Here is a 16,139-nt window from a genome sequence, read left to right as displayed (position 1 = left end):
GAAAGGACTCCACCATTCCTCTTCCTATAGTAGAATAAATATGGGGCATAAGACACGAAATGTTGACAAATGTTAATTGAAGCAAGTAATATGAATTAAGAATTTGAATAATTATGCCTTATTTTTTTCCACTTAAATATATATTGATAAAAAAAAAACCCAGCAATCTCGAATGATCAAACACTGAAAAACAATTTTATCAAACAAATACTATTTGAAAATACATTTTACCCTGTACTAAACATACACTGGAGATTGACAGGTCTTGCGCAAATTCATCTAGCACAAGCAATGTGTCTTGCATCGGATTTTGATATGAAAAATCCTTTGGACCTTTGTTGCTTTACTACTGTTTCAATAATTTGTGAAAATACCAACAAGGGTGGTAGTGTAGTGGCTGGTACTATTCTATTCTTAACTAAAAGGTCTCGAGTTCGAGCCTCTTTGGGTACGGAGTCACGCTTATTAGGGAGTGCTTAGCCTCCCAATGTAGGACTACCCAGCACGAATCCGGATTAGTTACGCCCCAAATGCGCGTACTGGATACCGAATGGGCAAAAAAAATGAAAATAGTCAAACTTTAATTTGACTCAATAGTCAAAGATTACTTTAATCCAATAATAATGCAGAATCTAATCAAATTAGGAAAGCCAGTTATAGTCATTGGGGTTGTAAACCTTCTTTGGTAATTTAACCAATGCAAATGAAAGTAATCTTAATTTGGTTGCAGTAATTACATGTCATCTTGGAAACAAATCCACTTCCAAGGGTCATTATTATTTACTCTAGCTCATAAAGCAAGAATAAAATTAATTCCCAACGGCTAATCTGAAAATAATGGAAAACCATTTATTGCCTCGGAATGAAGTAAAGTACTAACTTTATTTCGCTCTTTAAAGCCCAACCAAATTGGACCATAAATCAATACTAATACCGAATGAGAAAAATAAGACCGTTCGGATGGTGAGAATTGATTCCATATAATTTTAATTGATTTAAGTTATACACATAATGTGAAAAATATTCTACACTAGTAATATGAGTTAATGAGTTATAACATGTTACTTATTATTTTTAAGGTCTTTCTTTAATGATTTAAAGAAAATTGGCTGAAGTTTTTTTGTTAAACTAGTCTAATTGTGTAAATATTTTTTGCTCATCAATAAATATTTACTGTTTGCACCTTTATTAGCATACCCAACCAAAATTGGATTTTTAGTGGAAAGAAAAATTGGTTTGAAGAGAAATTTCGAATTTAATGACATATATCATGTCATCTGAATTTCTAAAGAAATAAAATTTATAATATGAGATATATCTTAAATCTAAATGTCTCTGTCCAAACAATCCTTAAAACGCACACAACGTTTTGGTACCTACTTAATCTTAATTAAAGCGTCACTCATACGATCAAGGTGGACACCATTACATGGAACAGGTAATTCATAGAATTGAAGAAAAATTGTTCCAAAATTCTGAGTAAGACCGAGTTGACTCGTTTTAAGTAGATATTTCATTACTCCAATACTCCACAAAGTAGGTCTGGGAAGGATAGAGTGTACGCAAACCTTACTCCTATCGTGAGAGGTAGAGAGGCTGTTTCCGACAGAATCCTCGGCTCAAGAACAAGCAATTTAAAGCAATACAAAAAAGAAGTAACAGAAGAAAATAAGTCATGGCAAACTAATTATGTGTCGATTAACGATTAAAAATATCCGTATAGTGTCTACAATATAATGCACTTTTACGCTCTTTGCCATATTAAAATGTAGGGATAAACGATAACAAATAATCAAGTCTATCAAAATAATTAGTAGATGTTTAAACATGCGATTTGAAATCATGAAATGAAATCAATCTTTTCAATTTAGACGGAATAAATTTAGACCATTTTAAATTTAGACCGAATAAAAAAGTTTAGGGCTGTTTTGAAGCATTTGAATTTTTACCATTATATTATTCAACGAAATCACTAGACTGAGTCGAGAAGAAGACAAAAATACAACGTAATCACACACCAGTCCACCCCACTCTTATCATAGCAACCAAAAAGAACTGATATCACACGCATCCTCACGCTCACACTCATCATCATAAATCATAATCAATTCATCATCTCTTCTCTATTTCTCTTTTGCACACACGAATTTTGTTTAAACCCTTTCGTTTATCACCTTCTCTTCGCTAAATAAATAAATCCCCATTTCCCAAAGGCTAAAGCAAATATGTTCTCTCTTTTTCTTCTTTTGATTCACTTACTTTTTCGTCCTTTGGTCTTTACTGAAATAGGAAAAAAGAACATGTTTACTGTATCAAGTTTGAATCTTTCTGATCTTACAACTTGATTACTTTAATAAAAATAAAAAAGGCATAATATCTAATTTGTTACCCGCTTTTGTTTCCTATGTCTGTCCCTCCTATCTATGGTCGCTAAAAAGTCTGCGGGATAAGGAAAGAAAATAAATACTCTTCCTCTTATTATTATTATTATTATATACACCCACTAATAACCTCATTTCTAGAGAGAGAAACAAGTTGGACTGGTCTAGTGTGAGAAAAGAGTATTTGCTCTCCCTATTTTTGTTAATGGATAATAAAAGCTGTAATTCTTCTGGTGGTGAAGGTGGTGATTCCACTGCTACAAGTAGTAATAGTAATAGCGCTGGTAATAGAGACATGTATCTCAAACACCTCAACAAAATCTCCCACAAGATCTCTAAACCCATCAGAAACAACAAACCCCCTCTCTTCGACAACCCCCACGCGCCGCCGCAGAATCAACACGTGCCTCCGCCACTTCCTCCTCAGCCGCAGCAACAGCCACCGGTGTATAACATAAACAAGAGTGATTTTCGCGATGTTGTGCAGAAACTAACAGGCTCACCTGCGCATGAAAGGATATCAACTCCGCCACCTATACAACAACCGAAAGCACCAAGCTCACGGTTACAGAGGATCCGTCCACCACCACTCGCTCAAATCACTAACCGTCCACCTCCGTTCGTAAACAACAACGCCGTTAATAATAACTCCGTTCAGCCGTTATCTCCGTTACCGCCTTTTCCGTCAGTACACGCGTCAGCAGAATCGCCGATCTCAGCTTACATGAGGTTTCTACAAACCTCTGCTGGATTATCACCGTTAGCTCCACGTTGGAACAACTTTGTTCACGCGCCACCTCAGCAACCACCGTTTCCGCCACCTCAGCAGCATCAACAGAATATTCCTCCACCGCCACAAACGGCGCCGTTTCCGTCTTTTCCGTCATCGCCGTTACCGTTCGGGTGTTTACCGTCACCGAAATCGCCATACGGTTTGTTGTCTCCAAGTTTGTTACTTTCACCGTCAGGTCAACTAGGGTTTCAACAGTTACCTTTGTCACCGACACTGCCAGTAGCAAGTCCAAAGTGGAAGGGTATTTGAGTAATTTCTCATAGAAACATTAAAGAAAAGAAAAAGGTAAGTTGTTTTAGGAGTTATTAAAAAATCCTTTTTTTTGTTTTTGTTTTTATGATAGGATTATAGTTGGTTTATAATTTGTACATTTATATTTTGGGGGGAATTATTGGATTATATTCAAGAGTAGAGTCTTTTATGCCCAAATATTATGATGTAGCTATCAAATGGTTAGTTTGGGGTTTGTTTTGTACATGAATGTTATAGACAATGAAGAGAGAAATTTTTTGTTTGTTCATTCAGCTATATGTTCTTATCATCTTCATGGAGAAAATTGTAGAATACTGATTCTTTGTGATCTGCTACTACTTACTTTAATCTGTAAGTTCCATTGATTTAGAGCCTGTTTGGATGGGCTTATGCCTATAAGCTGCAATGTTTGCAGCTTATAAGCTAAAAAAAAGTCAAATGGGCCCGATTATTTTTTTGAGCCTATTTTAAGCACAAAATAACTTTAAGCTGGTCAACCAAACACTCAAAAAAGCTGAAAACAGCTTATAAGCAACTTATAAGCTAATCCAAACGGGCTCTTAGAATGTTTTTGGTCGTACTAAGAGAGTTGATTCATTGTATGTACTTGCGGATGGGTTCTATCAAATGTATTTTCTTTCTGCTGCCAGGGCATCTTTAATTGGATATTTGGTAAATTTTGGCCATATCATATGCTTTGACTTAACTTTCTTTTTCTCAACTATTGCTCTTTTGTTAAATTGTGTTGAAAGAAGAAATAAAGGAAGTGTCACAACGGGCGGTGAATGAAGTGGGTAAAAATCATGGGAGCCCGGAGTTCAAGTCTCGACAAGACAATAAATGCTAGGTCTTGTTTCCAATTTCTTTTTTTTGATGAGATTTGTTTCCAATTTCTAAGCTTTGGTTGGTTGGTAGGTTTACTCGTTGCCTATGCTAGTCGAAGATATTAGATACCAGTTTAATAGCTATGGTGTGTTCAACTGGTTCTAACACCACTCTTATAAAAAAGAAGCAAGAAGGCAGGGGAGCGTAGTCTTCTTATAGAGTAATAAGTTCAAATTAGATTGTGCATTTGCTTTTGTGCCGTTTCTAGTTTGTACTTCTCTTTATTGAGGTATTTCATTCAGATACTTCAAAAGCTATGCATTTTTTGAGAATTCGACACGGATGCGGCAATATTTTTGAGGGTCCAAATTACATAAGCTTGTAAAGTCTTGAAGAGCATGACTATTGCATTTTCAACTTATAAGGGTGGAGGAATTGAGGCCTTATTTCTAGTGTTTGTGAGTTTGTCACTAGCATTGTTCACGAAATTGGCCCTTTTTGTTCTTGGATTGCTTTAGATTCTTAAGTATTGTGGTTGCTGTAAAATGGTGGTTAGCGAAGCCATACACACAGATAATCTCTGTTTACTGGTTGTCCCCCAACACACTGTGGGTCTCGATTATCCTGACATGGAGTTTGAAGTTGATAGTGATGTTGCAACATAGGATAGACTGTAGATTTACGAATCTGCTAACGGACTGCTCCTTCTGTTTAGTTCAATTTTATGTTACTCCAAAGGGAAAATTATACTTGATGAGCATGGACATATAAACTGTCTGCCAGTTGTACATAGTGGCAAGATTTTTACCTAGGAGGTTCATCTTTTTTTTTTCATCTTTTTTTATATACACAAGCAAAAAATTGACTTTATAGATACAGTGTGATTTTCTGACCATGGAACTCAGATGAACCCTCTTTATGGGAACCTCCTGTCCTCCTACCGCCTCTCTGGCTTGCCCCTAGTTGTACATGTTTTGGAAAGTGGAAGCCACTTAGAGATAGTTCCTAGTTTGTGGTTTGAAGTGCAATGGTGAATTCTGTTGATCAACATTAGATGTCTTAACCAGAAATGTTGTTTTGAAGTCGCTAACGTCTTTAATTAAAAAGATAAAGGTAAAGTGTGTGACTGACGTGGGGAGCTTGTGTGATTTGTATTTCTTTTGGTTCATGATTTTATGAAAAGAGTACAATATGTGGACCAGTGTGTTCCTAGTTCCTGCTCTATTAATTTTGAACCTCTTTTGACCGGTTGATTTCAAGAACCTTCTTTTAGCTTTTATTTTATGTGTGGTTGGAGACACTGCAGTGGGGCTATTCAGATGGTCTATTCCCGCTCAAGGTTATAACTTCCATGTAACCTTATGAATCAATTACTATCTGCTTTACGCAGAGCAACCACATCCAAACACCACTTTTTAAGTAGTGATGATAAACTTTGTCCCGATCTGGCAGTATGTGTTTATGGAAGAAATTTCATGAGCTCAGCTGTGTTAATTTGAAACGAGTTTAAATGGAGCGAAATGGATAGTGAGCATTCTATACAAGCCACTACCGATTTGTTTGAGATCGAGACATAATCGTTTTGTTCTAGCTATGTTGGAACATAGTTCTTTTCAGTCATGGTGCATTGATTGGTAGTATCGACTGAACGTGTAGAGATTGATCGGGGATTTAAGAGACAGCCTGTCTACGAGTTTGACAGAACCCAATAGCTTTGACGTGAACTTTGTACTTGTGTGTTTGAAAGTTTATTTATGATGCATCAATAAGTTAACCAGAACCTAGTAAGTTGTATTTTTTAGAATTCAAAACCTAAACAACAACATACCTAGTATAATTCACAAGTGGGTCTGAGGAAGGTAGAATGTACACATACCTAACCCCTAGAGGTTGTTTCCTACAAACACTCGGATTAAAAGAAAAGTTTTCAAAGCAGGGTTGCAAGAAAAATATGACAGCAAGATTATAAAATACAAAGTAAATGAAGCAATGAAGGACAAGAAACTACGCCTCTGCTGGTGGGCAGGTCCCTCCCTTGCCTTCTATTAAACCATTTAGTTTTTCCAAGCTATTCCAATAGCATCTTAGTTTTGGCCTGAAGCAAATAATATAAGGAATTAACTTTATTGTGGAAATTAGTGTACCGCCCCGCCCTTTTCCGCGCCTGTCAGTCCGCAACTAGCGCCAGGCGCTAGTCAAAGTCAGCCTGCCGAAGAGCCCACCCGAGTGGGACGCCCACTCACAAGACAAGAGTGGGAGACCAGCCGCCCACTTACAATAATGGGACGCCCACTTACAGGACAAGAGTGGCAGACCAGCCACCCACATTTCTGCTCGTGGGCCACTGGCCAGCTAAAGCAAGCACTCAACCTGCCAGCTGGAAGTCCATAACAGCAAGCTGTTCAGCACAGCCACATACTTAGAAGCCCACTGTATAGCATAGGACAGATTTTCCAGCTATAAATACTGTAAGCCATTAGGGCAGAGTTATTCACTCACTTCATCTTTTGTATTCTTGTAAAGATACATTTAAAGCATATATCAGAAAAGGGCACTTGCCTCCCAAAACCTGTGTTCATCTTCTTTAACTTCTTGTGTGTGTTTTGCCTGAGAGTTATTCACTGTCTTCCGCCAGTGACAGAGAGTTGGGCTGAAGCATTGAGCGGTAGTTAAGACCATCAACGCTGCCCCACGCCGCCTTAGATTTTAGGCCCGTGACAAGTGGTATCAGAGCGAGTTACAATCATGGCCAACACCAACGAAGAAGCTGTCTACGACGAGCACCACGGTGGAGACAAGTCCCCTACCAAGAAGACGACCAAACAGAAGAAACAACGGGACAGAAGCCAAGTCAGAGGGCTACCCGCTGTTACTTCCGAAGGGCTGACCTTTCAGCCACAGTCCTTAGGTGAAGCGAGCGACAGTTCGGTGTCGAACACGCTGGTGGAGAAAATCATCCACGCAGAGGCTGGACTATTCACATTGAACCAGCGGTTTGACACCTTACAAGGGAACTTAAATTCTCTTGAGTCAATAGCTCTTGACGGACTAGAGCAAGTCCAAAACGAGCATAAAACAGAGAGCGACGAGCACAAGGAGGCGTTGACCGGCCTTGAGTTCAGGCTCACGGAGGCGCTGGCCGGTTTGCAAGCAAAGGTGGAGGCCTTGGAAACGCAACTGGAAGCGGCCCAGCTCAGAAACAGTGCTGGTCCAGTCCACATTCGGGAAACCCGAATAGAGGTCCCTAAACCCAAAAACTTCAAGGGTGAAAGGAACGCTCAGGAGGTGGAAGACTTCATTTGGCAAATGGATGCGTACTTTGAGCACGTTAACATAAATGACGAAGCTATTCGCATCCGGACAGCAGTCATGTACTTGAGCGACACCGCCGCACTGTGGTGGCGGAGAAAGAAAGCGGACATGGAAAAAGGAACGTGTTCCATCAAGAATTGGGAACAGTTCAAGAGGGAGTTAAAGCGGCAGTTTTACCCCCTAAACGTTGTGCACGAGGCCTGTCGAAAGTTGAGGGAGCTCAAACAAACGTCATCCATCCGCGAGTACGTGAAGGAATTCACAAAGCTCACTCTTCAAATCCCAAGCATGAACAGCGAGGATTTGTTGTTCTACTTCTTGGATGGCCTTCAAAACTGGGCCAAACAAGAATTACAAAGGCGTCAAGTTGAAGATCTTGACGGAGCCATTGTGGTGGCGGAGTCTTTGAATGATTTTCGCACCGACAATAACAAGGCAAAGGATAACCGAGGGAAGCAAGTAGCTGCCAAGGTTGATCAAGGCACCGGGGACAAAAACAAATTTGTCCCCCACAAGGGTCGTGATTTCAAAGGAGATCGGGACCGCAACCAGGGTTCCAATTCTAATTTTCGTAAGAACTACGACGAAAAGAAGAAGAACTTCACACCAAACGATGGCTGTTATTTGTGTGGACAATCAGGCCATCTTTACAGAAATTGCCCTTCATTAGGCAAGCTGGGCGCAATGCTTGCTGCCAACAAACAAGCATGTGCGCAAATCGGGGCTCAGACCAGTGAACAAGGTGAACAGACGGAGGTTGCAGAGCAAGCTAAGGCTAAAGTGGCAGGCTTGTTCAATCATATGACACTTCTGCCATCACAGCTAAGCCGCCTCAAATCAAGCCGAGGGAGTCACTATTCGTGGAAGCAACGTTAAAAGGCAAACCAGTCCGCATCATGGTGGACACGGGTGCAACGCATAACTTCGTTACCGAGGCAAAGGCAAAAGAATTGGGCCTTTATTATGTTTCTAGTGACTCACTGTTAAAAACAGTCAACTGCCTCCCCACGGACGTAAATGGATTTGCACCAAAAGTCCATCTCATCTTAGGCACTTGGCAAGGGTTCACCGATTTCACCGTTGCCCCGATGGATGTTTTCGACATCATATTGGGTCTGTATATCTGGTACGAGATCAACGCGTTTATTTCGCCGCGTCTCAACCAATTGTTGATTAGAGATCCAAGCTGTTCTTGCGACGTGCCGTTAGTTCGTGTGCATCAAGCGGGCGTGCGCTTGTTAGCTATGCAGTTGGTAAAAGGGTTTAAGAAAGGGGAACCTACCTTTCTTGCAACTCTTGTAGCAGCAGAGAATGGAAGCAGTTCCAAGGAAGGGGAAGCAATACCCCTATGCGTGCAACGGGTCCTTGAGGAAAACAAGGACGTGATGCCCGATGAGCTACCCAAGCGGTTACCCCCACGTAGGGAGGTTGACCACCAGATAGAGTTGGTTCCAGGAGCCAAGCCACCTGCCAATGTCCCCTTATCGCATGGCACCACCAGAGCTAGAGGAGCTGAGAAAGCAGCTCAAGGAGTTTCTTGAAGCTGGGCACATCCGCCCATCTAAGGCACCATTTGGAGCACCTATGCTGTTCCAAAAGAAGAAAGAAGGAACGTTGAGGCTATGCATTGATTATCGTGCCCTTAACAAGGTCACAGTTAAAAACAAGTATCCCATTCCTTTAATTGCCGATTTGTTCGATCGGTTGGGACAGGCCAAGGTCTTCACCAAGATGGATCTGAGGAAAGAATACTATCAAGTGCGTATTGCCGAGGGGGACGAGTCAAAGACGACTTGTGTGACCCGATATGGGGCGTTCGAGTGGCTAGTTGTGCCATTCGGCCTAACCAATGCTCCTGCTACCTTCTGCACCCTGATGAACAAACTCTTCCACCCATTTTTGGACCAGTTCGTTGTGATCTACCTCGATGACATCGTAGTATACAGCAACAGCTTGGAAGAGCACCTGAAATATCTCCGCACAGTCTTCCAAGTGTTGAGGGAGAATGACTTGTGCGTCAAGCAGGAGAAATGCACTTTTGCCCAACCACAAGTGCAGTTCCTTGGCCACACAATCAGCCAAGGGGAAATCAGAATGGATAGCGACAAAGTTAGCGCTATTCAAGATTGGGAGGTCCCGACCAAAGTAACTGAACTTCGGTCCTTTCTTGGCCTTGCCAACTACTACAGGCGGTTCATTCTTGCATACTCAGCTATCGCAGCACCACTGACCGACTTGTTGAAAAAGAGTCGTGAGTGGAAATGGACCCCTTTGTGTCAAGAGGCATTTGACGGCCTCAAAGGAGCAATTGTGAAAGAGCCTGTCTTGGCTCTACCTGACTTTACTAAGGTGTTTGAAGTCCACACCGATGCATCAGATTTTGCCATTGGCGGTGTCCTCATGCAAGAGGGACACCCCATAGCCTTTGAAAGCCGAAAGTTGAACGAGACGGAGCGGAGATACACTGTCCAAGAGAAGGAGATGACGGCGGTAGTCCACTGTCTAAGGACTTGGCGTCATTACTTGCTGGGGGCACACTTTACTGTTAAAACGGATAACGTGGCGACAAGTTATTTCCAGTCTCAGAAGAAGCTATCACCTAAGCAAGCTCGGTGGCAAGACTTTCTAGCCGAATTTGACTACACCCTAGAGTATAAGCCAGGAAAGGCCAATGTTGTGGCCGATGCACTGAGTCGCAAAACAGTGCTGGCAACCATGGTCAGCACAGCCAGCAGTGATATTATAGATGCAATCAAGCAGGGCATGCAGCACGACCCAGTAGCACAGCAGATTCTTGCCTTAGCCAGTCAAGGCAAGACGAAGAAATTTTGGGCAGATGACGGTGTCCTCTACACCACAGGCAGGCGCATTTATGTGCCAAAATGGGGCAATCTGAGGCGTACCCTAATCAAGGAAGGGCATGACACGGCCTGGGCAGGCCATCCAGGGCAAAAACGGACCATGGCATTGCTAGAGTCATCGTACTACTGGCCCCGCATGAGGGACGACATTGAAGTCTATGTCCGCACATGTCTTGTGTGCCAACAAGACAAAGTAGAGAACAAGGCGCCTGGAGGCCTACTTGAACCATTGCCCGTAGCTGAGAGACCATGGGACAGCGTCACCATGGACTTCATCACATGCCTGCCCAATTCGGAAGGCTTTGGCACAATTATGGTGGTGGTGGATCATTTCTCAAAATATGCAACATTCAGCCCCACCACGGCTAGTTGCAAAGCCAAAGAAGCTGCAAGGTTGTTTCTAAAGGACGTCGTCAAGCATTGGGGCGTGCCGAGACATATCATAAGTGACCGTGACCCAAGATTTACGGGGGCATTTTGGAAGGAGCTATTTAGCTTGCTAGGGTCGGAGTTACATTTCTCGACCAGTTTTCACCCCCAAACGGATGGCCAAACCGAAAGGGTCAATGCACTACTGGAGCTTTATTTGCGGCACTTTGTTAGTGCCAATCAGAAAGATTGGGCGAAGCTGCTTGACACAGCCCAATTTTCATACAACCTGCAACGGAGTGAGGCGACAGGGAGGAGCCCGTTCGAGTTGGCTACTGGGCAGCAGCCCAACACACCGCAATCTCTGCCTGTAAGAGCTGAATTGCGGAACCCAGGGGCATATCATATGGCCAAGGCTTGGGAGGAACAAATGGATTTGGCCAGGTCATATCTTGATAAGGCTGCCCGCAAAATGAAAAAGTTTGCCGATCGAAAACGTCGCCCGACTAATTACAGAATTGGTGACAAAGTCATGGTCAAGCTCAATCCGAGGCAGTTCAAGTCCTTAAGGAGCTTGAATCAGAGTCTGATTCGACGGTACGAGAGCCCCTTTGAAATCGTTGCCAAGGTGGGCAAGATTTCTTACCGGTTGGACATGCCTCATCACCTGAGAATATACCCCGTCTTCCATGCGTGTCAATTAAAACCATACTTCGAAGACAAGGAAGACGAGGGTCGAGCACAAGCCAGCCGTGCCAGGATCTTTGAGACTCTTGCAGCAAAAGACAAAGAAATCGAAGCTATCATTGACCATCAGTTAGTCCGAGGCAAAGGTTGGGGCAACTCGAAGGCTCAATTTCTTGTCCATTGGAAGGGACAGCCGCCCGAGGAGGCTACATGGGAAGCATACGAGGACTTATGGCAATTCAAGGATAAAGTCCATGAATTCTTGCAGTTCTGTGGCGTCGCAGTCATCGCCAAAACAGTTGAGGGAGAGTGTACCGCCCCGCCCTTTTCCGCGCCTGTCAGTCCGCAACTAGCGCCAGGCGCTAGTCAAAATCAGCCTGCCGAAGGTCCCACCCGAGTGGGACGCCCACTCACAAGACAAGAGTGGGAGACCAGCCGCCCACTTACAATAATGGGACGCCCACTTACAATAATGGGACGCCCACTTACAGGACAAGAGTGGCAGACCAGCCACCCACCTTTCTGCTCGTGGGCCACTGGCCAGCTAAAGCAAGCACTCAACCTGCCAGCTGGAAGTCCATAACAGCAAGCTGTTCAGCACAGCCACATACTTAGAAGCCCACTGTATAGCATAGGACAGATTTTCCAGCTATAAATACTGTAAGCCATTAGGGCAGAGTTATTCACTCACTTCATCTTTTGTATTCTTGTAAAGATACATTTAAAGCATATATCAGAAAAGGGCACTTGCCTCCCAAAACCTGTGTTCATCTTCTTTAACTTCTTGTGTGTGTTTTGCCTGAGAGTTATTCACTGTCTTCCGCCAGTGACAGAGAGTTGGGCTGAAGCATTGAGCGGTAGTTAAGACCATCAACGCTGCCCCACGCCGCCTTAGATTTTAGGCCCGTGACATTAGTCCCATATAGGGACGTTGTGACGCACACAATGTATGCCAGGGAGGAATCTTCATATGTTGCAGATGGAAGAATGCAAGTGGAAAAAACAATATCCTCAACCAAAGCGCCTGTAGTTAAAACAGGGATACCATATATGCCAATCATCATTAGCTTAGACTGCTTTTGTTGTTGTTGCCATCACATTTCCCCCTTTTCTGCCTTTATTGGGTCCGTCCTTTGATTCTTTTGTCAAAACAAGTATCTTGACCGAGGCACCATTCTCCAAGTTCTCATGTGGGGGGAGAAAAGAAACGAGAAGAACACTTTTGTTATGGGATTTTCCAAGGAAATAATACATAATTTCTTCTATATACGTGTCCTGAATTTTCAAATTGCACTATCATAAAGTGCAACCGCTATATCCTCATGTTCCATATGACATAGAAAATGTCAATTACTTCCTGAGGTGCATGAATTTAGATATGTCACTGATAATCAGTGACAAGTTCAGGAAGTAATATGTGTTTTCTCATTTCCCTTAGCTTTATCTTTGAGCATTGGATTAAATGAGTTGATCTTTTCTTGTGTGAATAATAGATGAAAATGAAATTCATATGCATACTAAATAGTTTCAAGGTATATACGACAAACAACTAACTATTAAAGACTAAGCTCACAGAGTAAGTGTTTTCACTTCTTGTTTTTTCCCCCCTCGTCAGCGTGGAGAATGTTCTATATATTTGAAATTTATGGAATAAAAAATTTCATTATTAATATACAATGATGCAGGCAGGGGCAGAGTTAGGGCAAGGGGTTCATCTGAATCTCTTTCCCAGAAAATTATAGAAAATTATAATTGTACATATGAGATAAAAAAAAAATTATGTATATATATTAGATGTTTGATTTCCTTGGATTACTCATGTGTTTAATTTTTTATATTTTGAATCTCCTTAGTGAAAATCTTGATTCCGCCGCTGGCTATGAATTGAATTCATCCAAATCTCTTTCGCTGAACATTACATCGTATCTGAGTATTTACGTGCTTGGTCAGCTTGGATATATGGTGGAGCGAGCTATAAAAGGTATTCGAAAGCACAAAAAATTGACACAGTGAGAGATATTTGCATTTAAGACCTCCAATAATATAGATAGCCTATTGGGAAAATTCACGACATTACCAGATCTATATGGTCCAACGCTCCTACTGATGATATTTTCACCATTGGTATTTACTATTTAGAATCATTCTAAAATAATTTATTTAATTTATTAGAAAAATGCACTCCAATTTATTTTGTTTATTTGATCTTGCTTGGTAGGTCCTGAGTTTAAGGTGTTAAATTGACTTATCTGTTCTTATTATTAGTAATAGTAAAATAAGAAATTAAAGTTTAAGCTAGTCTTGATAGAGAAAACATAACCTCGTAGATTAACATTTGAGTGGTTTAATAAATTTGAATTCTTGAAAATTATGAATGATGTCCGGCATTTTGTAACGTTCCGAAAATGAGAAAAAAAAAGTGCCACATAAATTGAGGTTTTTTTTTTTTTTTTTTTTTTAAGACTTGTGGTAGATGGTAAACCTCATAATTAATTAGTGAATTAAAGAGCTACAGGTTTTGAATTTTAATCTTCTAGACTTCAAATTAAGTAGCTCAAAAAAGACAACCTATTGCTAGTAAAAATTGTCATGCTTATGTCTGCGTAAGGTTGTAGCTCGAGCATTAGATCAAGGGCGGAGCTACTTCACAGGAAAATTATAATTTATATATAAATAAAAAAATATTAATATAAATATAGTGAATGTTGAATTTATTTAGTGAAAATCATGCCTCCATCGTTGTGTTAAACACTAGTTCTTGCATATCTCTCTATATTTCATCTTTCTTTCATGATGTACTTCTCATTTCCTTTCAAGGTCTGCTTTAGTTGATTCATTTGACTGTCCAACTTCAAGAGATCAAATAATAATATACTATCTTTTGCGATTCAGTTCAGTAACCAATGTTTAAAATCTTAGCAGCGGTTCCACAGAAATCAAAAACTTTTTCATTTTTTTTTTTTTTAATTTTGAAGTTGGAATTGTGTCTGGCCATAATTTTTACAAATAGTGTTTTTATGGTGAAGTTTATTTTTTCAACAAGGTTTTGATTGTGAAAAAAGTAAAAAACAAGTTTTACAAATTCCAAATACAACTTCAAGTTGTATTTGGAATTTTCATGACCAAACACTATTCTTTGTAAAAAGTGAAAAAAAAAATGAATAATTCTTATTGCCAAACGGGTCCTTAGTCTTTTAGCGGATCATTCGTACAAATGTCCTATTTTGGGGTGGTCTTTAATTTTGCCCCTCAAATTGTTGTTCTTAGTTTTTGCCTTTCGGCACTTTAAGTAATAAAAAAGTGACCGAAAGTATCCCTGACATTCTAGATTCGAATCAAGCAGAGTGAAAAAAATAATTTCGCAAGGCAAGGTTTTCATAGAACCTATGCCTATTCGGGAAAAGTTATGTCTTAAGGCATAGTTCTGTAATATGCTTTTTTCGGCATAGTTTTGTAGAATAACTTAATTTCTACAGAAATTGCCAGGCAATGCATAGTTTCAATGTAGTTACATAGAAATTATGTTTTGTCCGACATAGTTCTGTAGAAAAAGCGGTTGATTACTCGGATTGGTTCTCGCATCCTTGTGCCCAAAAGGAAGTTACATAGAAACTATAGCTTATCCGGCATAATTACTATAGAAATTAAGTTATCCTACAAAATTATGTTTTCTATGTAACAACTTAGAAACTGGGGTTCGAACCTAGAGTCTCTGGTTTCGTAGACCAATGAATAAGGTACTTTGGCCCACAAATTTCATTAAATGAGAAAGGTAAAAAGTTAAAGACCAAAAATTTGAGGACAAAAATTAAACGGGCAATTTGCAGGATTACCCTCCGATGGGGGTGGTCTTTAATTTTTTCCCTTCGTTAAAAATTCTTTGGTTTCGGGTTCAAATCCCCCGCTGAGACAAAAATTTAAAAAAAAAATTACAAATTAAAGTTTGAATTCGCAAAACAGAGTTTTGCCTTCAACAAGTTGTTACTTGGCTCAGGTTGCTCAAGATAAAGAGTATTTCGCAGGCTATTTTTAGAACCACAGGGATTTTCTTTTAGGTAGGGAGTTTTAGTACAGCAGTGGACAAGTCGGTTCCTGATATGGCGTTCTTTGTTGAAACATGTACATTCTATCTTTACAGTCGAGATAGGTACTAGCAGATACTGTTTTATAGGAAAGTTGATGTATTCTCAATGGCTTGAATTCTGCCTTAAGGCAAAGTTTTGCATGAGTAGAATTTTACAAAATTCTGCCATGAATCCAAACATTCGTCTTGCAAAAATTCTTTTTTTTTTTTTTTACTAAGCTAGGATTCGAATCCCGAACCTCAAGATATTAAGCGAAAAGTAAAATTAAAGACCACCAATTTGAACGATAAAAATTAAAGACCGGTCCATATGAAGGACAATCCGCGCAATTTTTTTGTCTTTAGCCTTTTATGCCATTTTCATTTCGGGCCTACTTGGTCCCAAGTATGACCACGTTAAGGGCCAAACTATTCATTTTTTTGCACGGATCGCCCTTCTTTTGGGGTGGTCTTTAAATTTTTCCCCTTATATTTGTGTTCTTTAAGTTTTGCCCTTCGATTGGATACCTGAGGTTCTGGGTTCGAACCCCCGCTCAGGCATAAAATAAAAAAATAATTTCGCAAGGCAGGGCTGG

General features: G+C 40.6%; 1 protein-coding gene across 1 annotated transcript; it reads left to right on the top strand.

Annotated features, from left to right (window-relative positions):
* Window positions 1-2,167: 2,167 nt before the first annotated feature.
* Window positions 2,168-3,694, top strand: LOC132627555 (VQ motif-containing protein 9). The gene has a single exon (XM_060342956.1). It carries the CDS (start codon window positions 2,587-2,589, stop codon window positions 3,421-3,423), a length of 837 nt encoding a protein of 278 aa, XP_060198939.1. The 5' UTR covers window positions 2,168-2,586; the 3' UTR covers window positions 3,424-3,694.
* The last annotated feature ends 12,445 nt before the right edge of the window (window positions 3,695-16,139 follow it).

This window comes from Lycium barbarum, chromosome 2 (assembly GCF_019175385.1).
Source record: "Lycium barbarum isolate Lr01 chromosome 2, ASM1917538v2, whole genome shotgun sequence".
Lineage (NCBI taxonomy): Eukaryota > Viridiplantae > Streptophyta > Magnoliopsida > Solanales > Solanaceae > Lycium > Lycium barbarum.
The sequence above is the reverse complement of the archived record's forward strand: the minus strand, read 5'-3'. Positions and strand labels throughout refer to the sequence as shown.